This window comes from Haemorhous mexicanus, chromosome 3 (genome assembly GCF_027477595.1).
Source record: "Haemorhous mexicanus isolate bHaeMex1 chromosome 3, bHaeMex1.pri, whole genome shotgun sequence".
NCBI lineage: Eukaryota > Metazoa > Chordata > Aves > Passeriformes > Fringillidae > Haemorhous > Haemorhous mexicanus.
In genome coordinates this window covers 47216051-47241501 of record NC_082343.1, presented here as the reverse complement: position 1 = coordinate 47241501, position 25451 = coordinate 47216051, and the positions used below count along the sequence as shown (strand labels likewise).

The 25451-nt window shown below is 35.3% G+C and overlaps 1 protein-coding gene across 1 annotated transcript in view; it reads right to left on the bottom strand.

Moving 5' to 3' along the window:
- LOC132325705 (ryanodine receptor 2) overlaps positions 1 to 25451 on the bottom strand; it is a 94209-nt gene that overhangs the window by 6153 nt on the left and 62605 nt on the right. Inside the window, exons 30-42 of the mRNA XM_059843288.1 lie at positions 21898 to 21979; positions 19717 to 21020; positions 19259 to 19323; positions 17291 to 17438; positions 15705 to 15791; positions 14668 to 14886; positions 12424 to 12554; positions 11799 to 11841; positions 9765 to 9898; positions 5767 to 5827; positions 4362 to 4508; positions 3380 to 3514; positions 862 to 1018 (exon numbers count right to left, since the gene is read on the bottom strand). Coding sequence (XP_059699271.1) covers positions 862 to 1018; positions 3380 to 3514; positions 4362 to 4508; positions 5767 to 5827; positions 9765 to 9898; positions 11799 to 11841; positions 12424 to 12554; positions 14668 to 14886; positions 15705 to 15791; positions 17291 to 17438; positions 19259 to 19323; positions 19717 to 21020; positions 21898 to 21979 — 2713 coding nt within the window. The remainder of the gene's footprint in view (positions 1 to 861; positions 1019 to 3379; positions 3515 to 4361; positions 4509 to 5766; positions 5828 to 9764; positions 9899 to 11798; positions 11842 to 12423; positions 12555 to 14667; positions 14887 to 15704; positions 15792 to 17290; positions 17439 to 19258; positions 19324 to 19716; positions 21021 to 21897; positions 21980 to 25451) is intronic.

The following is a 25451-nucleotide window of genomic DNA, read 5'->3' as shown; positions in this document are numbered from 1 at the left end:
AGAATATACTTCTGTTAACTTGTGTGAACTTTCATAAAAAATTACCTTTAGGGTATTCTTGACAATATTTTAAAGGTATAGAAGGAAAAACAAACAGGGATTTTAATACTTTAGGTAATATCAATAAACATAATTAATGTAACCATAATTTTAAAAATCCATGACATGCCAAAATAAGGTATCCACTATCCAGATTACAACAGTGAGAAACACTATCAGTCAAAAAGTATCACTGAAATTCCAAAGCTAACCAATGGCAGCTAACTTTCCACGGTCATTAACCAGGCTATACCAAAGCTGTTTCATATCAAGCACTTTTTTACTCATATACATTGTTCGAATAAGGAAGAATCACACAAAAGAGCAATTTTAGGTAAGAAAATATTTAACCACTTAAAGCTATGCTCCAATTTTCACACCAGTATTACCAATCTGAAGATCTACCAGATGGGTAAGAACTTATGATGTTGGCAGAGGGAATACTGACAGCAGTACTGATTTTGTCCATGAAAGCTCATGTAGGATGGATTACACTGAAGGACAATTTGAAGTTGTGCCACAATATTTCTATAGGAGGCTTTCAGAAAGGGCAATGACAAGACAGAAACTGCAGTCACATAAGTATTCTTAGGGCAAAACATTTATTTTGTTTCTACTGATCCAGTTAGAGCCTGTTGATTTTACAGAGACTTAGAAGAGCAGTGTATGAGAGTCAGCCAGGTGTGATTTTCTACATAAACCTATCCTTTGTGATCTGCCCTGCTGTTCTGTCTGAATCTTAGGTTTGTGATTAATACAGCACTGAGATCTTTGTACTGCTAAATAATGCTTTCAGCCCCACTGTGGATTACAAAAGCATACCTTGGATAATTGCAAGCAGGATGACAATCACAAAGAAGAAGAAAGTGATGTCAAAGATAATCCGATAGATTTCATATTCGTCTCCTGCTGGATCTTCTATTTCATCACCAATGCCTCCTCCTGCACGTACTCCAACGTACATATGAAACATGTAGCACTAGAAAAGAGAAAACAAAGGGATACAAAGGCTGTTTGCAGCTAAAAGCAAAAATACCCAGTGGTACAAATTCAGTAATTGGTAGAACTGGTCTATGGTCTAGGAACTACGACATGTCAAGTCATCTTTTTCTCTCCTTTGAGATTACGCATATATCTGATGGAGGGGAAATGCTACTGTGCAGCTGAAGCTGCAGTATTTCATGTTCTATCATTATGAAGCAGTTCAATAAGATCAAAAGTTCAACTACCAGAAGCTCAGCAGCACCCCATGATTCATGTAAAATCATTTCAGCAGTGTAAATAGGAAATATCATCACCACCATAGCCATCCCCTTTTCCAATTTCTCAGCTCAAAAGTGAATGATTTTTCTCTGTTTTTAGTGCATCAAATTCAAATTTAAAAATAAACAACCTTCTTCCTCAAGACAAAATAAAACAAAAAACCACACAGCTAAGGAAAACATCTTTGTGAATGCTTGTGCAGAGAAATAGCCTGTGCTAATTATTGAAAATATCTGAGAATAATATGTGAAACTGTGATATGAAAAGTGGTATAATAGGTCTGTCAGAACAGTTGCCTGGAATGCTGACAATGCAAAATTTCCAATTTTATCATGTTATAATTTAATAGAAAATTATGGTATCACTCTCTAGAGGTCTAGAGCAGGCAATTTTTTTTTTTTTTCTTTAAGCACCTTTGCAAGCTATAGGTAAAGGTTTCTTACCCTCTTTCAAAAAGTAGTGATGACAATAAATAACTCCTAAAACCCCACCTACAAAAAAATCCATTCTTCTATTTCTATGACACACTGTCCCCAAAATCTCTTCTCTAAGAAATTGATACAGTACCATATAATGCTGAGTGACCCTTGCCTGAAAAATCTAACAATTTCTAAAGATAGTTTATACTCCAAGACTAAAAGGTAATAATTAACCTAATGAGTAAATGTAGTGGTAGATATGTAAAAGATTTTGGTTTTTTATTTCTAAGAAGTTATGTATATTAATTTTCTTTTCAATCCCATTTCAAGTCTTAGTGCTTTTACTAGACAGAACCCTGATTTTACAGCATATCACATGTTATTCTAGCAGCTCCTGTACAATATTACAGTCCTGTGGTATGAGTATTTTCAGACAATTACAGAGCAGGTCAGATCAGATCAGATCTCTTCATGAGATCTCTACTCCAAGCAGGGCTCACTACAACCTCAGAAAAAAATGTTTTAGGCTTTATCCAAGTCATTTCATTACAACTTCCTAAGGACGGAGACTGCAACAACCTCTCTGAGCAATGTGATCCATTTGGCTCCCCTCAGTCAGAACACATTTTTCCACTTTATCTTCACAGTCTCCTGCCATGCACTTCCTGTTAAGAGCTTGGATGTGTCTTCCCAGTAATCTCTCTGTGGATACTGGGAACTCCTCTTACCCACCTTCTACCCTGAGACTTTCTCTTCTCTAAGCCAAACAAACCCAGTTCCCTCCGCCTCTTCCCGCAGCAAGTGCTCCAGCACCCAACAATTTAACAGTCCTTCACTTATTCACATTCCAGTTTATCTCATTTTGGTGCGCTGAATGTCCCAAACCAGACAAAAATAAAGACATAGTACTCTAGTTTATCTAGCTTATCTATTTAGTTTAGTTTATCTATTTTAGATGTATCAATTTATTTTATCAAATAAATAGTTTATCTATTTATTTGGCTTTTAAATGTTGTTGATTCCCTGGAAGAGATTCATGTTGCATAGCACACTGAAATACATTTACCATGATTTTTACATGATTTTTTTTGAGAGACATTAAGGACAATGCATCTTGGAAATTCTTTTTTATTAAAACTCCATCAGTCATAACTCCAAAGCCTGTCACTGTCTTAGTACAAAATCATTTAAGACAGTAGTTACCAAACTGCCTATTAAAGATAACTATGGCAATTCATGCTAAGAGAAACTGATAGATTTCAAAGCTTAAACGAGCGTTTAAGTATTTTCATTACCTATGAAAATGCTTGCCTATGAATGACCTGCTGAATTTCGAGATTCAGAAGTACTGCTCTCTAGCCTGCTCAGCTTCACAGCCTGTAGTTTTGCATTTTTTGAACAGCTAGAGCAAAGTACAGTACCACAATTCTTCTGCTCTTTTATAGAGGAGGTTTTTGAGCATACACAAGACCTATCTTTTTGTTGAGGATGTTCATCATATTTGTCCCTTTGTTTTCAGCAGCAATATTTCCTGCCTGCTGGCTAATGATATTACTGTATGAATACCAATTAACAAGAAGGTCAGGACAAAACCACAACAGCTTGAAGGGGAAAAAAAAAGAAAAGAAACTAACTAAAAACCAGAAAGCAAGACTTACTGTCAGCATATCATCACATTTCATGTCTGGCATGTCACCGTCTTCACTCTTGTTGTAGAACTTGCGGAAAAAATTGAATGCCACTACTGTATACAAGTATACCACTACTGCCAGTAATCCCACTGTTAGGACAAGCTGCAAGACAAAATTACAGAATGGGGGTAACACCACTATGGAATTGTGATTTATTTTTTCTTGCAAAAAAAATAAAGGGAAACTAACAATAAACTGTATATAGTAGCAGCAGGAAAACTTTTACTCTTTATATATTTTTGTAATACAGAGTAATATATCTGCATATTCTCACACAAAGATTGTGTATTTCCTTTTTTTTTTTTTTTGATCAAACATAATTACAAAGACAAATTACACAGAAACATAATTACAAAGACAAATCCTATGGATAGATACACAAGATCAGATGGAATATCTAAAAATTCACTACCTATCATAATATTACTATCACCTCGTACATAATTAATTGAAATACAGTTACCTACTAATTTAATAGGAAAGCAAATTTATTTTTTTCATGTATGAAATTACATGTAAAAAGAACTCTGTTCCTAATATTTTAATATCTTAGAAAAGCAGCAACAAGTGCTCCATTGCTCAACTGCAGCATCATTCAGATTTCGCTCTGAGCTTAATGGAAAGCAGCTGGGAGGGAGCTTCAGTATCCTGTAAATTGATATTTCACTTGTGTAGCTCCCAGATCTAAAAAGTTCCTTATAAATAATGCCTCCTTAATTCACAGGTAATTTGCTAAAACTTCAGGACTGTTTTCAGAAGGGAGAATACCTTTGCTTACAAATCCCATTGTCTAGCTTTGTCATCAACTCAAGTTCTAGAGCTCATGATGAAAGAACATTTCTGTCGTCAACCTGCCGAGCGCCTGATCATTTCTTCACTTCAAGAAATGAAGTGATCTTTCCTGTGTACTCCTTCAGTAAATGAACTGACAAGAGATGACAGTAGATACCTGTTTGCCATTGTGGGTAACTGATGACAGGATAGTTCGTAATGTCTTGAATCCCATTGCAATGTCAAGGAGATGAGCGGCAAAGAAAAAATTGTTGTAATGGCCAAGGACTGACATGGTCATGTACCACGCTAGGTAAAGGAAAGACTAACAGAAAAAACAAGTACATTCAAAATGAAAATCATGGCTTTCATCTTAATTCGAGACAATAAGGAAAAGTAGAAATTTCTCAAACATGCTTTTTGTTAAATAGAAAAAAGTTCCTTTTCAAGAGAGAATTTTCTAAATATCGTTGAGAATTTTCTATTCATGCAACAATATTAAATCCTCAAACACAAAGTCAACAAGATATGAGCAAAATCAAGAAAATCAGAATTTATACTATAAAATCTAATTTTGAAATTCTTAAGCCCTTATTTGTAAATGCCTCTACTGTAAAAAAAAAATCTGATTTAAATTACTTTTAAAAATAATTTCTAAATAATTACATTAAAATATTAATGCCCAAAGTTAGCTAATGACAATTACAGAACTGTGCAGGCAACAAAAGGAATTTTATAATTACGTATATATAAGTAAACATGAATGTTAATTTCATCTGATCGTCTATCAATTAATTTTTATTGAACTTAAAGACAAGCATTAATAAGAGAAATTGTACTCCAAAAAACTACTAATCCCAAACAAACACTGTTTACAGATCACGCTGTCTCTAGACCTGGAGGCTTACTGTTTCCACTTTTCCTGAGTACCTTCTGATCACCCTTTCATTTCACATCTGTCGTAGCTCAAAAATAATTTTTCCCTAACCATTTTTCTTACCAATAAATTAAGTAACTAGGCAAAAAAATAATTGTAAGACTGAAAAATCACATGATGACTGACTTAAACTGCATTTTAACATTCTTGTTTATCTCTCCTTGGCTTTATTTTTTTCTTTTAAACACTCCCTTTTTCAAATTATTGAAATAATTTGTATCCTTCTGTGGAACATCTTACTATTGATTTTAGTGATAAAAATTTAGCAATTTGAGATACATTAACTATATTGATCTGACTGTGCTCCAGTCAGGAATACTCTAGTGTTCATAATATTTATGAACAACATAAAAAATGGCAATTAGCATTTATACAGTCAATTTTCTAATTCTACAGTGCAGTGCTTTCTTATTGCTTCTACTAAAGCATATCAGAAATAGGGCAGGAATTGACTGAGGTTCTATTAACTACTACCAATGTAACTGTGAAAATACTTTGACAATGTCTCCTTAAGCTTTCAAGATTTTCTTCTTTTAGTAAAATAAATACAATCCAGAGTATTTCATTGAAGCACTTTACATTAACAAGTGCTTAGCTATTTTTAGAACATGAATATATACATATATGTATAAACTGAGAAACTTACATTGTCAGTGAAAACAACTCCTAATTTCCACATCTGATACTTAACATCAATGGAATTTAGCCTGTAAAAATGAAAAAAAAAGCATTTTATAGCAAAACACAACTGGAAAACATTAAACACAATCTGTAGGAAGTGCATTGCCACATAGCAGGAGTCAACAGCTGATCAATTTCTTCAAAAGCTGAAATACATTAGAACCTTGTTCTAATTCAGACTTTTACTGTGGAATGAATCTGTCAAAAAAAAAAAAAAGCAAAAATCCAATTCAAAAGTACTGTTTTGAATTCATCAGACCTAATGCTGATTGATTTTGAAAATGTTATCATGCATACAAGTGAAATAAGCAGTCTTTAAAATTCATGGAGAAAAAATATATATTTTTTTAATGCAACCCACCTAAGCCTGAAGTAGCTAGTCAAAAAAGGTAACCGAATTTGCCCCTTAAAATGCCAATTCTTTACCTTAGTTATTATAGCATACCTTGAGTGACACAATTGGATGACATTAAAGACAGACAAATTTAGATCAGATGAATCTCAGCTTGTTCAGAAAAATGACCCATTTTTCTAAGGATATAAGGAAAATCATTAATGAAAATAGGATAATTCTTACCAGTTAATGAGTTTTGACATAGGCACTTGGGAAAATTTTCTATTCATGTTACTTTTTTAAAAATAGAAAGCATACCATCAGATAAAAACATTCTTTATTAACTGTCAACTAGGTAGGAAAAACCATTTTTATTGCACTGTATCAAAATTTTGTGCCAGGCACTGAACAACATCAGCAAGTGATACTTCATCAAGAATGGTGCCACTTGACCATTACAAAAAAGAAACCATTGAACCAAAACAAAACAATGAGTTAAAGGGCATCTGTCAGCTTTCTGTGTGTCTCGAAGACAGAGCACAGAACAGATTATTTTGAGGTATCCTGCATAAAGCCTCTGCAAGGATCCACTAGGCTTAAGATTCCCAAGCAAATAACCAAAGGAGGAGTTATTTTACATTAGCATCCATAAGGGGAAAGGTTTGAAAATGAGATTCCTGTATGTGCGTCAAAGGAACAGGCTGGGAATTTGGACATTAACAGTGACTGTGCCTGCCTCTCAACCTCAACAGCTGAAGTCCCTCCCTACCCAGCTGCAGATATTCACTTCTACTTGGACAAACAGGCACGTCCACACTTTTGTTAATCCTATAGTCTCATCACAGCAAGTATAAATCTAGAGACTTCAGGTGAAAAAACTACTGCAAGTAAAATTCCTTACCTTTTCACTAGCCATCACAGGCAAGAGATATACTGTCACTTGAAGAAAAAGTCTACTATTTTCCCAGGAACAATTCTGCTCTCTGAGAAACTACAATACTAAAAAGGGGGTTATCCACTCCAGAATATTTTGAAAACCTAGGTCATTGTTTCTCAAGGAAAAAAAGAGCTAGACTTTTTAAATTCTTCCACATTCTGAGGCCAACTGCATTAATTGTTTGTACACTTCACATTTAGGATATGGTTTCTCACCAACCTATAAAAACTACAGATCTTCCAGGAGAAAATTATTTACAATTTTTCTATTCTTGAAAGTGGAAAACTTATTCTTCCATGTGAGCATTTGACAGAAGCCCTGCTTATTTTCCAAATTAGCCTTATGTCAAAGCTTGCTGCAGATGCTTAAGCCTTATCTGCCTCTTCTATTGACTATGACTTAACTAATCATCCCAGAAACAACAGCAGTTAGAAAGATAAAGGGATAGGGAAATAACAATGGCACCTCTGAAAATTAACTTTCATGGGTGTGTCTTCCATATTATTTTCTCAAATATTCTACATCCATGATGCATCTAACTTAACACAATCCACCCAAAAGAAGAAACAAATTCAATGGAAAAACAGCAGCACTTTCTCAATCTCAGTGGGCAAAATTTAACAGTCTTTACTGTCTAATCTACAGGAAAGCTCCAATCACATCATCCCTCTAAGTTGGTTACAGCTAAATAATAAAATATTTATATATTTAAATAAATACACTTTAAAAATATTCAAGGCTGCATCAATGAGCTGGGTGGTTCTTGAAGAGTCAGTAAAATGCAGATTTTTTTTAATGCAGTATATCACTGGGACAGGCAGAAGCTTTTGAAGCATGGTCACCTGCAAGTAGGGTGCTTTAAGTCCCTTGCAAAAAGACAGATGCAAATCCCAGGCTATTTTTCCAAAGGAAGGGGAGAGAAAAAGTAGGAGCTAGGGGTCAAGGAGACTTGTTCAATAGTATTGAAGATGAAAATGCTGCTCAGTGCACTTCCCCTCTGTGTTGTTGAGACACAGTTATCCAGTCTGTGCCACCTCTTCCTGGCACAGGCAGAAGCAGAAGCACCAGAGCTGAAACCTACACCAGGTTACACCATTCTCTATTTTCTTCCCAAAGTATTGCAGTAAGGGGTCAGTTCCAACGCTTTTTCCACCTCTCTCTTCACTGCATGGTAAATACATGTCAAATTTGGAATCTGGAATATGTGTAAGTTTTAGTAGGTTCATTAGTAGTCAATTTTGAAACTGTTAAAAAGTGGATAAACATACCTTCCTGAAGTGTATATTTTTAATGCAACTGGTTCTGAAAATTTTTATACTGGTTTTTTATTTTCCTGCAACATATTAATCTGTTATGAGCATGAAATTATTCCTCCAGGGAGAACAGGAAAGATGGATGAGGTCATAAATTATTTTTATTGCATACAACATGGAGGAGATATTAGAGATGTTAAAAAAAACATCCTTCAGACATGAGTCTTAAATTAAATATTTTATCAGCCTTCTTCAACTGCTTCATTCTGGTCTGGTTTTTTGGATTATTAACAGAAACTTTATTTAAATATTCTTCCCCTCATATGAGTATGAGCCCTTTTATACTTCCCACAGGGAAGGGAAAGTAGTTTTATTTTGTTTTTTATAGCAATAATAAAAGTAGTGGGTTTTTTCCTAAACACAAGCATGGGTCCTACTGTAATCCAGCAGGAGCAAAACAGCATGGAAGAAAGCATTCAGGAAAGTACTTCTGCCACAATATTCAATTTTATTTAGTACTGAAATGCCACAGAGTCCTTGAGCCTTTACACTGCACCTGATTGTTCAGACAGACTCCTGATTTATTAATATCCATCTTTTATAAAGATGGATAAAAGAGCCATCCTTACAAAGTCAGTTCTTGCTTCAATACACTTTTAATCCACCAGTAGTCTCACTGCCTACTTCTCATATTCCTTGCACACCCATAGATAAAATGTTGCTTTTAGAGACAACTTGAAATAAACCCTTACATCAGAATCTCTGTAGCATTAAAATTCCATCTGTTAAAATATGTTCTATCTAGTTGAATACCTATTTTATAATGCAGAACTGGAAAAAAAAATTTTTGCAGTGCTTTATAAAGCCTGTTCTACAAAAGAGAATTTACTACTCTGAATGTCTAGGGGCTTCTCTTTATTTCTGTCTCCCAAATGATATATAAATGCATAGTTTAGGGAAAACAAGTTATAAAAGGATGTGAAGATTAATCATCCAATTCTCAGATTTTACTGGTCACTAGCACTTAAATTGATTTCATAATTTCCTAATAATGAGAACACATAGCGCCATTTTTGCTCATTCTTTCCAGCAGAGCTGAACTGAGAACCTGAAAAGGAGATTCCAGCCCAGCTGTGATGCCACTATCAAAAGAGTGGGAATGTGATGTATTCAAGCTGCTGTGCACTAAACTAAATCTTCATGCATAAAAAACTAGAGGAATCCTTCATATACATTGTCTATAATTAAATAAATTTACTGTATCATTTGACATAAGATTTGATTTCTTATGCAAATACACATAAATGAGCAACAGATGTTTTGTCTGAATGACAAACTTTGAATGCTCGATTTTAACTTACAAAAAACCCCAACAAAATTTAAAAAAAAGAAACTAACAAAAAACCCCAATCACAAACAAACTGTAGGCAAATGCTTACACAGCAGAAAAGGAGCTATCCTTCTTTGGTTTCTTCTTTTCTCGAGCATCACTAAAATCAAGAGCAGCTTTGTCCATTCCTAGTAATTCACTGATCCTGTCACGGCCATAGAACTCACCATATTTATCCATTACCTAAAGTTAGAAGGAATAATAAAAAATATTCATTAGTGGGGTAGATCAGCAGTTATTTGGCCTGGATCTGAAGACAAGATGTTTAACATATAAGGAGTCTGAAAACAGTGCTTCATGGCTATGAATGACATTGTGATCACAAGACCTTGAACACAAAAAAAACCATGGCAAAAAACCATTTTCAGTAATTCAAACTAGCCCCTATCTCTTTCTTACAAAATCTAACATGTTTCATAAGTAATATTGCTGGAAATTAACATTTACTTGCTTTCATTCTGATTGAACACACAGCTCCTTCTTAAATATTATCTGTCTTCTCATTTCAAAAAGAAGAGTCAAAGAAATACAAATTTTTCTATACCAAGATCATAACTCAGTGACTCCTGCAGGTGAAGAGGTATTTTGACAGCTTTCTAACAGGAAAGGCTTTAAATATTTATTGATATTTTTTCAGAGTTTTAAAGAAGTTTTTTTTGTAGCAAGCCAGAAAACAGTGCTTCGTTATATGGATTAATTTGTAGACTGGGGATTAAAATACAAATATATATAAAAGAAGACATTCATTGCAAAATAGTATATTTGAAGACAGTTAAATCATACAGCACATTTCCTCAGCCAAAGTCCTCTACACAACTTAAAACCATACTCCTTTCCTTTTGATTTGAGCCTTCCTTGACCATCTACATTGACAGAAGCAATGTAGAATTTTCTTTCTCAAGTACTCTGTGAGAGCTACTGCTTCCCCTTTGCTTAGACAAATATGTAGAAATCTCTATATAATGACCTAAAATATGAAAAAAAAAAAATCCACGGCAAAATGAGTGCAAAACTCAAAGGAATTTTTTTGGTCAGGTTGACCTAAGACTGTTACAAAGCAGAAGAGCTAAGAGTATGAAAAAATATGTTTCCAAAAGTATGATACAAGATTGGCATTAAAGTGTGAAGGAGGGGTAAATCTCATCCTATAACATGCACACCCTCTTTTTCAATTGTGACCAAACACACTAAAAAGATTCTTCTTGCTGTAAGCTATTGTACAAGCATTAGATTTAGTTCTTAGGAGCAAGCTGAGAAAACATTCAAAATAGCATTTGTAAGAATGCTGGAGCCTAGAGGACTACAGTGGCAGGCAGGAACCCAAACTATGGATTCACAGTGAATGGATGCTCTGCCTGGTTCCTCCCAGGGCAGCCCCAGGAGAGCCTCAGACCCAAACCTGAAATCCATCAAAATGAGTCACTGGTAAAAACTCCCCAGATCCCCGGTCAGACTAAGAGGATTACTGCCAAGGGATGCATACACTATGCACCCCATACATGGGATGTTATTCAATCTTACAGGGAGAAAGCAAAGATGGAGAAAGGGATGGATTTAAGCGACTTGGGGAGGAAAAACCATGAGAAAATAGAGAGGCAAGGGACAAAAAAAGGCCAGTGCATGTAAATACCTTTTAGGGAGTTATAGTAGCCTGATTATGCCCTGTGCCTAAATATCTCAATTTGTCCTGTCTTCTTACTAATTACTTTTTAACCTTCTATTGGCTGAGGGACAACACCATTCTCTGTGTATGGAGGTGAATACATAAATACAGACAAGACATTTTACATAATTTGCATTATACATACAAGCACATACAAAATTCTTTACGCAATTTCATGAATGTATTTGAATTCCTATTTTATACAAAATATGTATGTAGAAAAAGTTTGAAATTTATAAGAAAATAATTGTAAGAACATGGTAAGGAACTCTGTGTATTTCAAAACTGTAAATATCAAAATCTATACTGAATCAAAGTTTTATTTCAAAGAAGTGTAGCCCACATTCCTCCCAACGTGAACAGAAACATGCATTTGAATTTTATTTTAACCTCATAAATCTTTTTAAAAATAAGCCCTACCTTTCTTTTCACAAACTTGTCCCAATAGTTATTTGGAAAAGACCTGAAAAAAACAGATAAACAAGATTACATTTTAGACAGATATACAACAATTCTGTTTCTATGAGCCTCTATGTGGTGGCTACCACCAGTCAGTCACTTGTGAAGCCTCTGGAGTGAAAGTTGCCAAATGGTGTTCAGCCCACCATGTAAATGTGAGAAGCACAGCAGAACCAATGCCTGCACACAGGATTCTAGAGCAGCTACATCCCACACACAGCCCCACCAGGCAGAGAAACAGGACTTTTAATATGTGATGCAAAGCACAGCTCACTTTTGAACTAACAGCAATGCACAACCATCATCACTGTCCTTGCCAAAACAAACCCATCCCACTTCTTTTTTCTTTTATGAAGAGAAATAATTTTAAAGCAAAAATTTGGGAATGCATAAGATTAAATAATAATAGTAAAAATCACAGTTAACATCAGCCTTGCAAGTGCCTGAAAAATTTGTATATCCTTGCTAGAAATATATCTCTAATAATTGTTTATTTTAGAAAAGATGGATGATAAGTATGTAATTGAGGAAACCGAAGAGCAATTACGTATAGGGCTATAACGAGACAGAGTAAGTAAAAACTCACTGTGTGTTGATTACAAGTCTATCCCACTGTCCCTTGATATCATCCTCTGATGGCTGCTCAGTTATATATAGCCCATCAAACTCCAATTTCCTTGCCACTTCCTTTTCTCTCTTAAAAATAACCAGTGGAACCTGCAGTTGAAAGAAAATACAGGAACTATTTAAAATGCACTGATATGTCTGCAGACTTTAGTAAAAGTTGGTTGTTATGAAGAAATGAGTATCAAAACTGAACAATGCAAAAAAAAATACTTGAAAAAATTAAAAGACTTAACAATTCTCCAGAACACAGAAAATATATTGATACACTAGGGTCAGGTAATTCAGATTCATTAAACTGCAGTGTGCTAAACAGTTGTAAAAAGATGGTCAGAACACCTGAAGAGGGATCCTTCAAATAAAAACAGTTTTTCAGTGCCACAAAAGGATTAGAGGTAGTCAAGGGAAAGAGGCCTAAAATATTTTTTTTAATCCTTCAAAATTCTAGTTCTAAATATTATTTTGGGATGGTATTTTTGATTTCATTTTTATACTCAGAGATGTTAGAGGCTCCGTTTATTTGTTAAAGAATTTTTGAAGTTTCAGAGTGGGAGACAAAGTGTTTTGCTGCAGAGACCAAAGACTGTAAGCAACAAAAATGAATTGTCAGCAGCTGAGACACCTAGCCAGGCTTTATCTACAACCCTCTTTCATCAGCTGGATGACTTCAAAAGTACATTTCAAGAATGCAGATGTAAATAGTGGTCCAAGTTGAGTGACTTTTCCTAAGAAATGTGCTACCAAAAAAAAAGTAAGCTTTTTACTTTATCCTACTCTTTCCTGGAACTATTTCACAGATCCCCAAAATTCACCCACCTTGCATTACCCACCTTGACTGCAATACTAGTCAAGATTATTACTATTTCAGTATACTCATGGACATGAATATACTGAAATAGTAATAAAGGAAATCAAGACTACTCCAGCAATATGGTGATTACATTAGATATAATTAAAAAGAGTTAGAACACTATTTTCAGACAGCTAAATGAGAAAAATGTAATGGATTTCATGCTAAGCAATATTTAGAAGCAAACCTATCACATAAAGGCCTGCAGTTCAGAAGATTTTGGACTTAAAGATCTCCAAAATTGAGACTGAAACCATATTTGGACCATATTTTAGTTTCAGAATTGGAAAGAAGTCAATTAATTAAGATAAATATTGATAACAATATTTTTCCCTTCTAGTCAGAGAATAAATATTCCAAAAAAATAAAAGTAGCATAAAATGTCATAGCAGAAACAAACAAAAAAGTATGAGGTGGGAGAAGAAAACATCTCAAAAATCAGAAATCTAAGCTTTCATGCTGCATGGCTACTAATGCAACAAAAAAGCTGTTTACTATCTATTGGCCTGAAGGGATACTTAAAGTAGAGATGAAATCAACACTAAAAAAAGTAGTAACGTGATGAACATTTCCTTGAGCTACAAATGCAGACTGTGTCTTTTAGCACAGAACAAATTACTAGTCGTTTAAAGAGGAAAAGAAAAATATTAAAGACCACACAAGACCTTAATAGAGATTTAAGGACAAACGAGCAGCTGGGTCATATCAAGGGTCCATTTGATTTAGCACTATCCTGCACTTTGACTTACAGCTTTTGCCCTGGAAGTATGTAGAAACCAGGGAAGTACATGTCAGATATACTTCTCCCAGCTCCAGAGATTTATGAAATTTGTTTTTCTTAAACCACAATCAGCATTTTGCCAACCAAAGTGGCATCTTTAGTTTTCACATCCCTAACAGAGATCTTCTCCAAGATAGTCCTTTAAGCCTGTTAGGCTGCTGCCAAAACACTACCAGCAGAGTGTGTGTGTAGAAATAGCAGGCATTTTATAGAGTCACAATATGCAGCAGCAGTAGTCCAAAATACTGCATTCTCTTCCAATGACCTAACTGACAGACTAGTAACACAGCATCTAAAGCTGTCATCTGTGTCATGTGCATTCACACCTTGTCTTTGACAGTCACAAGCAGCTTCTGAAGCAGGTTGCTGCTGTAACAGTCTGACTGACAGCAAATCAGACTCTGGCCTACAGCCTCCTGAACTGACACACCTTCTTTGTACATTACACTAACAACTAAGATTTTTTTCACACAGTGCCCCAACCTGCTTAAGCAGGTTGACTTTGTCTAGTTATACTGCTAGACAGATGAAAAAGTTTAGACCTAGAAAAAAAGAGTTAATTTTTTTTTTCTTACTTTCAAACAGTAATACCCTATGATGCAAAAGAATGAGATGACTGTGTGTAGGATGGCCAAAATCCTCAGTGTGGGCTCCATGTAGCCACTGCTTTCTTCCAGGACATAGTGCACTGCAATGACCCTCTCATCATCGCTTTCCAGGATGTTCAACTTGGTACTTTCACCATCAGATACCAAAGGAAGCTCCTTTTCTTCTGTCACAGCAGATGTGGACACCTGTTTAAAACAATATTGCAGCTGTATTCCTTTGACAAGAGCTTTACAATGCTACAAGATAAGTTGTTGAACTGAAAAAATTATACCAAAGACAATTTAACTGTAAAGAAACTTTAAAGATTTTTTTTTTTTGCATAAAAATGTCCACAAAGAATACCTCAGCAAGACCTTTTCTTCTTGTTACACCAGTCCATGAAAATATGCTTTTTCTTTCCCTTTTTTCTGCTGTCTGTCCATGTTACCAAATCTGGTCCATGATGAATTTTATCACTTCAAATTCAAGAAAGGGCACAGCCCTCTTAGAAGAAATGCCTGACAGTAATTTTTATCATCACAGCTCTCTGCCAGAAAATTATTCAAGTCCAAAGACTCTAGAGTTGCATTAATGTTACTAAAATCTCGACAATATCAGTGATATTCTAGGCAGCTAAAGATTATGTGACTACTGGCTGTAAAAACCCTTTCAGAAGATGGCACAAGAAAACATCTCAACTGACATGGATTAGTTTAAGTGACCTATGAAGGCTCAGCTTGGCAGGTTCACGGCACTGGGAAATGGAGCATCTGAGGCAAGGGTGTGCCTCTCAGCCTGCTGCCTTTGTCCTAGCACAATGCTCTGTCAAGAGCTATCTGTGTACTGGAAGTCTATTTTTACTTCTCATAAACATTTCAGCTGTCACTATGTTAGATTTCTGAAGTGGTAGGTTGAAGCAGGTATTTAACCTGTTAGGCCAGGCAGTTTTACCATAGCATATTGGCTAAAAATCCCAGATGTTTTCCAGCGTGCAACTGAAAAAGTAATATTTTGAGAAATTTACCTTATAGAAAAGAAGGATGAAGTTGATGGCAAAAGCAACAAATAGCGCCAACATCCTCATGTTGTAAAAGTTTCGTGCAAAATAATTCTGAAAAGAGGACAGAACATAAATACACTTTGCATAATAAAGATTCAACCATCATTAGTAAGCTGAGACGGGATTTTTTTGTGGTTTTTTTTCCCTTATGGAACTTTTTAGTAGAATTATAAATATTAAAAAAACCAAACCAACAAACATTTTGAGTGATTTTCAAGTTCTCTCCTAGTCTACATGTGCAATAATGAATAAAGAACTTCTGTTTCACTCTATTTATAAAAGATAAAGGATTGCTAATTACCTCTTACATATTTTTCATTATCCTCTCAATACACTTGGAAACAATACAGAGACATGACAATGTAAGAGTAATGTAATAATACAGAAGTCTCAATCTTCCCTGTAGTTCAATATTCATACATTCATACATACAGCAAATTGCTACTTTTATCAATAAATAAAAACCCTTGCATATAAGTTTATCTTAAACATTTTCTATTCCTAAATCAACTGCATTTTTACCAGGCCAGCAAAAATTCATGTGTGACCTGAGCACCATGAATAGAAAGCTCTTCTGACATTTTGACACTATCAAAAGGACTGCAAAAATGTATCTTTTCCCTTCCTGCCAACAAAAACCTTTACAGCACACATTTTGACTGTTTTAACACTCCTACAGGAATTCTGCCATTTTTCAGCCCTAATCATAGATGACTATTGGTGAAATATGAGACTATTAGAAAAAAATTTAGGTAAATTCGCATGATTGTAATGGGACCAGCCTAAAAATGTACCTCAGTTCAAAAGCCAAATTTAAACAATTTCTTAATAAGATTTTGACTGCAGTTTTGTAGTTTTGCTATGTTCTCATGCTAGAAGTAGGCCATCCCTACACAATTATATACTGTATACATAGCAAAAGTGTATTCCTTTTTGGTTTGCATTTCACTCTGGCCTCAGAGAATATGAATGCACTTCAAGCAGTTATGGAGCAAATATTATCTGATATTTTACTGAAAGACTCTCAGATGCAGTTTTACATTTTCATAAAGTCTTATTTTCTACAGGTTTTGAAAAGTTTGACAAATACTGACTTGCTATTTCACAAAAAAGAAAAATCTGAAACACCTTTTCTTATTCACTTCAGGTTAAGCATTGTATCTTAGTTGATTCTTTTTAAAGGAGAGCTTGTAATTTCCCAAAGGTGTATCTCAGGGAAGGAGAAATCCTACTGTCTCACTGGCTGCCATAAAATTTCAGGAATTTTACTACCATAAAACTGCATGGATGTTTTTCATGATACACAGTCATCTCTGAATGTCTAGGTTTGAGACAATAATTGTCTTCCTAAGAATGAATATCTTGTATACTAAGTTATTTGTGTGTTTCTTTTCTCTAATATTCCCATTAAACCTTTGCTTCATTGTCCTTTTTATGGACAAGGGTGAATAGAAGAATGTGCTCCAGCAGATGCTATTTGCCTTTATACTGTTAGAATATTGTGGTACATGTCTCTGCCAATAGCTAAACACATAAGTTAGATAACTTACAAGAAGCTTCTGCTGGTATGCAATGATATTCTTCCAGAAAACTGATTCCTGAACTTCTGGTTCTCCATATCTGTGTGTATGCATTTGTCTTAATTTCTGTTTCCCTTTGTCTTCCTTGGTTTTCTCTTCTTTTTCTCCATCTTCTCCTCTTAGGATACAAATGAAGGTAAAATAATATATCAAATAAATAAAATTGCTAAATTAAAATCACACCCTGAAATAGGCTTCTTTTTTGGTGAAAAACACCCTGAAATTCCATCTTTTAATCAGGCTCAAGTTGCCATGACTCATGCAGTTCATGCACACAACCAATATCCCTCTCCAGTCCAAAATGCTGGTAAGGGTGACAGTCTGGTTAAGGCCACAGAGGAACTTACTGGTTCAGCACCCTGAAGTGGGAATGCTAGTTGGTAGAGGCAGGTAATCAAAAATCTGCCAACCTTGCTATCAGAGGTTCTTCACAACTGTGCAGCTGATTCTTGCAGTGACCAAATGTCTGCAATCTAGCAGCTCTATGTCTGCATGAGTGCCGACATGTTTAAATGCTCCCCTCCAACCTCATGCTTTAAATAATCCAGTTCCCACAAAGGCTGCAGAAATCTTTGGTTCTTCTTGCACTCACAAGTCAAACCTCAAGTTTTAAATTCTGCATTTCTGCCCACCTGATGAATTTACAAGTATCCACTCCAGGAGGAAAATAAGTAAGATTTTATCAGCATCTGGTGTGTGAGTATCACCATGCTCTCTCATTAGAGAAAGTCAGAGTTCACAGGCTGCCTCCTCCAAACACTTGCTCTAAAGAACTGCAAGTTGTCTTAGAAGTTAATTTGAACTGTTGGCATGATAGATGAAAAGATCACAGAAGTCCATTTGAAGCCAAACCAGAGTGAGAGGCAACTTCTAAATTACATTATTTATTTCTCTGTTCCTATCTACAAACAGAATTACTGACATCCAAAGCAGGCTGCTCTTCCTAGAAGTCATTTGATAAACTTCCACATGAAAGTTTGTCACGTCAGAAATAGCTTCAGGGCAGCTAATAGTGCCAGGCACTGTACTCTTGGCAGAGAATACAAGTATTACTGCAGAGCAATCAACAGTGAATGACCTTCAAAAGTCAGGAAGACTCTCCCTCACAAAGTTATAGTGGCCAAGTTAGAAATTTGCTGCACTGACTAAGAACAAGAGTTTTTGTCAAGGACAAGTGCTTGTCATGCCAGAAGAGCAGTAATTATTAGAGTTTGAGACTTCTTAGAAGGTATCTTAGAATTTGACAGTGATAAATCAGCTACAGAAGCTGCACACAGAAATGTACATGCATCAGGAACCATAAAATACAGGGATGGAGATTCAAAGTTTTTACTGGTTAAAACCAAGCACTGTATTTTCTTTCCACTATTTTATTCCGAGCTAATGGCATTAACAATAGATTTTAATATGTCCTAAAAGGGTTTAAATTATTATTGATCAAATATCTTCATAAAGATGTGAGAGTACTCTGTAATTTATTTAAATTGTACTGGAATGTTAAGGTTTTGCAAAATGCAAATAACTCAAAACATGCCAGAGCAAATAGGAGAGGGTAAAGCATATTCAGTCTCTACCACTGATAGATAGCAGGTCTCTGGAACTCAGGTGCTCTTACAAAGTTTTCAATAGTTTTTTTTTCCTAGCTTTAAGATGTGCCAAGAAAAAAAAATCAATTAAGCACATTCTAAAAGAAATTAAATGGACATTACAAAGGATGCTTCTAGGAAGAGAAATTATAAAATCAGAGTGGTACTTACTACCTGGCATTTCCTTGCAAATGTGCACAGATGAGGAGAATTGTTAAAAAAAATACCCCAGACTAATTGGAATGGGAATGGACAAAAACTCAAAGGCAAAGGAGTACAAATGAACCTGAGGTTTTTTTCAGTGAAACAAAACACTTTTTTTTGTAGAATCAGAAGTTAAAGTAATACATACTCAGCTTTTTCAGGTTCTGATTTTGTTTCCTCTTTCTCTTCCTTTTCATCTTCTTTCACCTTCTCCTACAGAAAACCAGGATTAAAAACTATGTGTAAATATTATTATACAGTACAGAGTTACTTAAAAGAATACCCAGAATGCAGAATGTTAGGGGGTTTTGGGTTTTTTTGTTAAACAATGGAAAAGCTGAAAAAAGATGATAATTTGATTTAAATTAATGAAGAGAGGCAATCTAACACTAAATTAAAAGCAATCCAAAACATTATGTACTTAAAAAAGGCTGTGGAAATTCAAGTTTGTGACATCAGAAAGAGTAAACACCAGTACTTATACATGGTTCTTTAAAAAGAAAAAGTCAAAAAAACCAAGAAAAACAAAGATGTAAGTTTTATTTCAAGACTACATTTAATATATGAAAGAGAGAAACAGATATCAGAAATAAAAGATACGATTACCTGAATTTTTTCCTGTACCTCGGGCATTGGGGCTAAGGAGGGAGTGCTCAGTAAATCACTCAAACCAGCATTTGGATTGTGAGGGATCAATTTATACTGTCCACCTTCTCTTTTCAAATCCAAACCAAATATATCTGAGAGTAGATCACTCTCTTCTGTTAGAGTCTGCAGATCCGTCAAGTCTTCTGCAGGCAATGCAGCTTCCGTCGGTTTCCTCTCCCCTTCTTCTTCTTCCCCACGCACTTCATCCTGAGTGGGATCTGGCATATTAGCCAACAGCTCAGCCACCTTGATTTTCTTGGCTCCTTCTACTAGGCTTCCTCCAAGCAGCAAACTGCATATGATGCGAAAAAAGCCCCGGACAACGCTACAAGCAAAATGTAGTAAGCCCACCAAAATGCTCCAGTAGGAAGAAAACAAAGCCATGACCATGTCCTTCATGGTCATTTTCTTCACTTTTTTCATTTGTTTCTTTAGACTCTTCATGCTGAGCATTTTCATAAGAGTCATTAAATTATACTTGAGAGCTACTAAAGCTGACTTCATGGTCACGAGAGAGAAGAAACCCATCCTAGGATCTTCTTCCTCAGGATTATCTTTCTCATTCTCCTCTTTATTGGCTGACCTTTCATTGAGATCTGACTCAGAGATCTGGGCAGCCAGTTGCATTTCAAAGATGGTATCCTCACAGAAGTTAACAAAAAGCTCCATCTTTTCTTTTTCCCCACCTTCATTTACAACATCAAATATGAACTGTCTCTTTGACTCTTTGACCTGAGGTTTTTCCCACTGAGTCCGACTTGACTCACTTATTTCAAAATAAACTCGTTCAATGCGCTTTGCGCTGCCCATGATTTCTATACGTCCAAGGAAAGGCTGAAAGTAATTCAGCACACTCTCTGAGAGCTCCAGGAAAGTCTGCAAGCGCGTATCATGGGGCATGTGCTCTGACAGGTTGGTCAGGAGAACAGCAACATTGAAACCAATGTCTTTTGCAGGCTCGTGGAATCGTTTCACAAACTCCTCATAGTCCAAAGTCTCATTCTCATCTGTTTCAGCACATGACAGCAGAAACTCTGTTTCAGACTGAGTGTAGTGCTTATGGCTTTCCATTGCCCTGTGAAAATCCCTCTTTGAAATTATCCCTTTACCATCAGGGTCATATTCTTTGAATGCATCAGAGGAAGTCAAATCTTTCAATTTTAAGAACATATCAAAAAACTTCAGAATCATCTCCACATTGTTTGATGATTCCACAAGCATATCGACCATCTGCTTTCCAATAGTTCCATTCACAACATTACCTAGAGGTAATGACAGGATATTAGAGATAATAACAGCAAATATTTTGGCAAAGAAAAGTGTATTATAATGATTAGTGAAGCAATCAAAGAGCAAGAATGATAAATTATTGGATAACACACTTACATGAGAAAGCTAGCTATGAAATCTGGAGTCTTTTACTATTAACTCTACCCTAAGACTTGGAAAAAATGTGACTAAGTATTTGCAATTACAGAGAGGAAGAATAAACAAGCCCTGTAGAGGGAGATCATACATTTAATGCAGTACTAAAAGTGGGGTAGCATATTATAAATTTCACTATAGTGCAGCACAGACAGATCTAATGTCACTAGTTCACTGTTATCTAGATAAGCAGCTCAGTAGGTTCCTTACAGAGGCACCGCCTACAGTACTAAAAAATAACTGTCTAAAAATTGCTTCTCATGATCCTAAAGCCTGGGGAATCAAAATTTCAGGACCTTCACTAGATGAATAAAACCTGTTCTTTATGGATAAGCTCACTACCAAAATAAATGCAATATATTACGGTTGTTAGTAAAATGACCAACCAACAGTTTCATCCCCAGAACTAGGATTTCAGCTTAAATGTAAAAAACCCTTTAATCTAACCCAAAAGATAAGTCAAGTTCACAGAAAAAACCAAAACTTCTGCTAGCTCTGGATTTTATAAAGTCCTGCCATTCAGAATTAATATAATCTATGTCAACTACTGTATTAAAATCTCCCATTTACTTTCAGACCTGAAAGGTCTTCTCACAACTGAGACATGAAAATTAAAAATGCAAAGAAATATAGAGCACTATCTCTCAAATGAAGAAAATTATGAAGGTAAAAACTTTGCTAGAACAACTACGAAATTGTTTCACATTTTTCTACCTTCCAGCATAGACAGCAACATGACAACCATATCTTTCTGAAGATCCATTAATTCCTTCAATAGTTCAATTTGACTGGAATCCTAAACAACAAAGACAGTATATAAATATAAATGACATATTGATTTCTTTGACATTCATTTATGTGCATGCATATTTCACCTCGTAAAAAGCAGACTTAGAAATTAAGAAGCCAGAGGTGCCAAAAATGGTAATACAGAGAAAAAATACTTAATTGCTTAACTCCTCACAGTATATTTACACACATCATCTGTTTAGAAAGAGTAATTTAATTAAGACAAAACTGAATGTGATAAAAGATTCAAAGCAATAACTGGGTCTGTCAAGGTCACAGATGACGCTTCTGTAATGTTTCCTGTCAGCTAAAATATTGTCACTTTTGGTGTCATCAAGTTTACAGCCATAGAAAATTGTAAAAACCGCAATAGCAGTAGCACATAGTGCTCAAAGTATAACATGATTCAAAATGAGCAATTTCATTACAAGCCACTGAACTTTTTGGAGGGAAAAAGAAAAGCTGAAATAAAATATTTAAATATTTATTAATAAAGTTCCATTAGTAGAGCCTTAGACATGCATTAAATTGATTTTTTTTAGCCACCTCTTATCTCATTGGGTTTACTGAGTTTACTATATCACTTGCCTGGAGTCTGTCTGGATAGAATTAATCAACTATTTAATTTCTCAGTGACACACTGCTGTATCATGCCATTGATAACAAATACTTGAGCAATGCTGGACTTCAGCTAGTGGTACAACAAACTCAAGGTACTTTATGGCTGTGGCAGGATGCTTTGCCCTGATAAAGCTGATCTGCTTGGCCTGGAACCCAGTCAGGAGATAAAATAGCGCAAGGCATCTGTAATGAGCTATCATTGCGCTGTTTCTTAGTGTGGAATATGCTAGAAGGTTGCTCTGGCTTACCATCTTTAAGCACACACCTGCACCTTTGAAGTCAGACTTGACAGATAAGCTGTTGAACTGACCTAGAGGCCTATGACTGTCAGCCAACTTCTTTCTGCTATAAAAAACCCAGGCCACTTTCATACAGTTTGATTCTTCCACAAGCTTGAAGTATATGGCATTTCTCCCTTGGATTTGGGACACACCTCTCCACAGTTACTTCACAAGGATTGAGAGAAAGAGGAAGAAGTACACCACAAAAAGGAGTGTGCTGAGATTCATCAACCTCTACATAATGTTTCTTCTGTTAGCTTGCATATAATTGCTTTAACAGAATTGCTTTCATATGGAATGCTTTGACATTTAGTGTTATAGTTGACCAGTAGTTTTAGCTTCTATACCATGCAGTAAGTAATTCTGGTTAAGATCTGTTCAATTTTCTTAATTAACTGTCTGTTCCATTTTCTTAATTAACCAACTCATCTTTTATAAATTTATCTGATCTTCCATCATTAAAACTTGCAGGACATTGATTTAATCACACCTTGGTAATTCCTTAAATTTAAACTTTTAAAAAAAAACTAAAGCTAAGGAAGGGTTTACTTGCATTTAAACCTCCTTCTGTGAAGGAGTTTAAAATACAAAAAGGTTTTCTTTCTGTTCTTCAGATTCAAACAAAAGATTTTATAATAAACATTGTCTAAAGCACCCACTCCACCATCGACAATGACAATTTGGACCTTGGATTGAAAACTGCATCATTTGGAAATAACAAGATTTTTAATTGATTTGCCCTTTAAGTTTTCATTATAAAGCTTTTAACTGCAAAAGTTATTTACAACCCAGATTATCTTTATTCATTTGGATTGAAATTGTACTTTCTTTTTCTACCTTAGATTCTTAAGAAGTATTACTATTATCACATTGTTGCTTCCTGATACAAGATAGAGAATAAAAATGCAAAAAAAGAAAAAGAAAAAAACAAACTGCAAAACCCAAACAAAACAGTGATTTAATTTTGCTCCTGTTAAAATCTTCCCTCAAATGTTCTCCAAAAGTGTTCTGGAAACTCATGATTGAAAACAAAACCCAAGTATTCAGCCTAGGCAGGTCCCTCTTAGAGACCAAAGCCATATGGCAACTCCTTATAACTCCACTTAGCCACACTCAACACTTTTGAAAGCTAGTATTTCAATAGAATCTGAAAAACATATTGATATATTCTTGTAATAAATATAAACAAACAAAAGAGCCCATGTCTATTCTGCTAGGCTCCATAAAGAGTTTCCAAAAGCCAAAAGCTTGATCACCAAGCAAGAGAAAGAAGCCATCAATATTTATAGTGACGCACTTGGAATGATACACTTGGGAGTGTTTCTGTCATCCCAGAGATCATCAGGAGTAAGTGCACACTCCTGTTGTGCACAGCTGCTGGGCTATCTTTGAAGAGGCTGGATGAGTATTGTTATTTTCTAGATTCAGTAATCAAAGATGCTGGGAAGCCACTCTGGACACAGCTGAGACTATAAACTTGTCATTACTGCAAAAGCAAATCTTGCCAATAGCCACAACCTATTTCACAGTCAACACATAGCTACCAGATGTCTGCCTTACTGTCATTAACTACTCAAATACCTCTTTCCAGTTTGCCTTAGTGGAACAGGAAGAAAGTACAATAGCCTTCACAGTGGCCTCCCCAAATATTGACTATTTAAAAATTCTTTAAATAACAAAGATGTTTCAAAACCAGAACAGTATCTACAGGCACTTTTAAATGCACTTCAGGAGAAATTCAATGCATTTCTCTTGAAAATCATGTTTGACTATGATGCCATTTGTGGGAAGAAGACTTCTATGTAGCCATAAGGAATGAGAAGTTTACCTGTAGCCCAACATCCACAAGCGTCAGCAAGCAGCCTACTTTCATCCATAAAGTTCCAAGGGCAGGGAGAAAAATAATCTGTTTAAGACTACTTCAATTTATGCAAAGAATACTTACATGGACACCTCTGGAGACAAATAATGAAATCTAAAACCTCAGAGACTTAAGAGCTGAATTTCTTAACAATAACACCTGCACAAGCATATGACTAAAAATGTCAAATTATTTAAAAAAATTAGAATCAGCACATTCAATTAAAATGTGTAATTCTTTCAAAAATTTAGAAGTTGAAAATTGCACTGCTTAAGGATAGGATTCCTCGCACCTTATTTTCACACTCTAAATAACTGTCTCTGCCAGTCCCCTTCACTGTTTCTACAGCTTATGAAATGAGTACTCACATCCAAAAGAAATTCACCCATTATAAGGTCTGACCAAATTCACCCATTATAAGATCTCTACTAAGAATGAAAAAGGTTTATACGAAAAAGGTTTATAAGACATGTGTTGAACTAGGTTTTAATAATGATGAACCAGGGTTCAGTGCAGGAGCCATCAATGAACAGGATGGGTCCTGCATAAAGGGAAACTGCAGAAAACACTTGGAGAGAATTTTGGTATAAAAGACCGGAACTGAGAGTTCTTTTTGAATATCAGTGATATACTTTGTTTGCAGTTTGATCTAATCAGCCCTGTACCTATGGCCAAGTGATCCAATTACAGGCCTGCTATTCACACCTGCTGTGGTT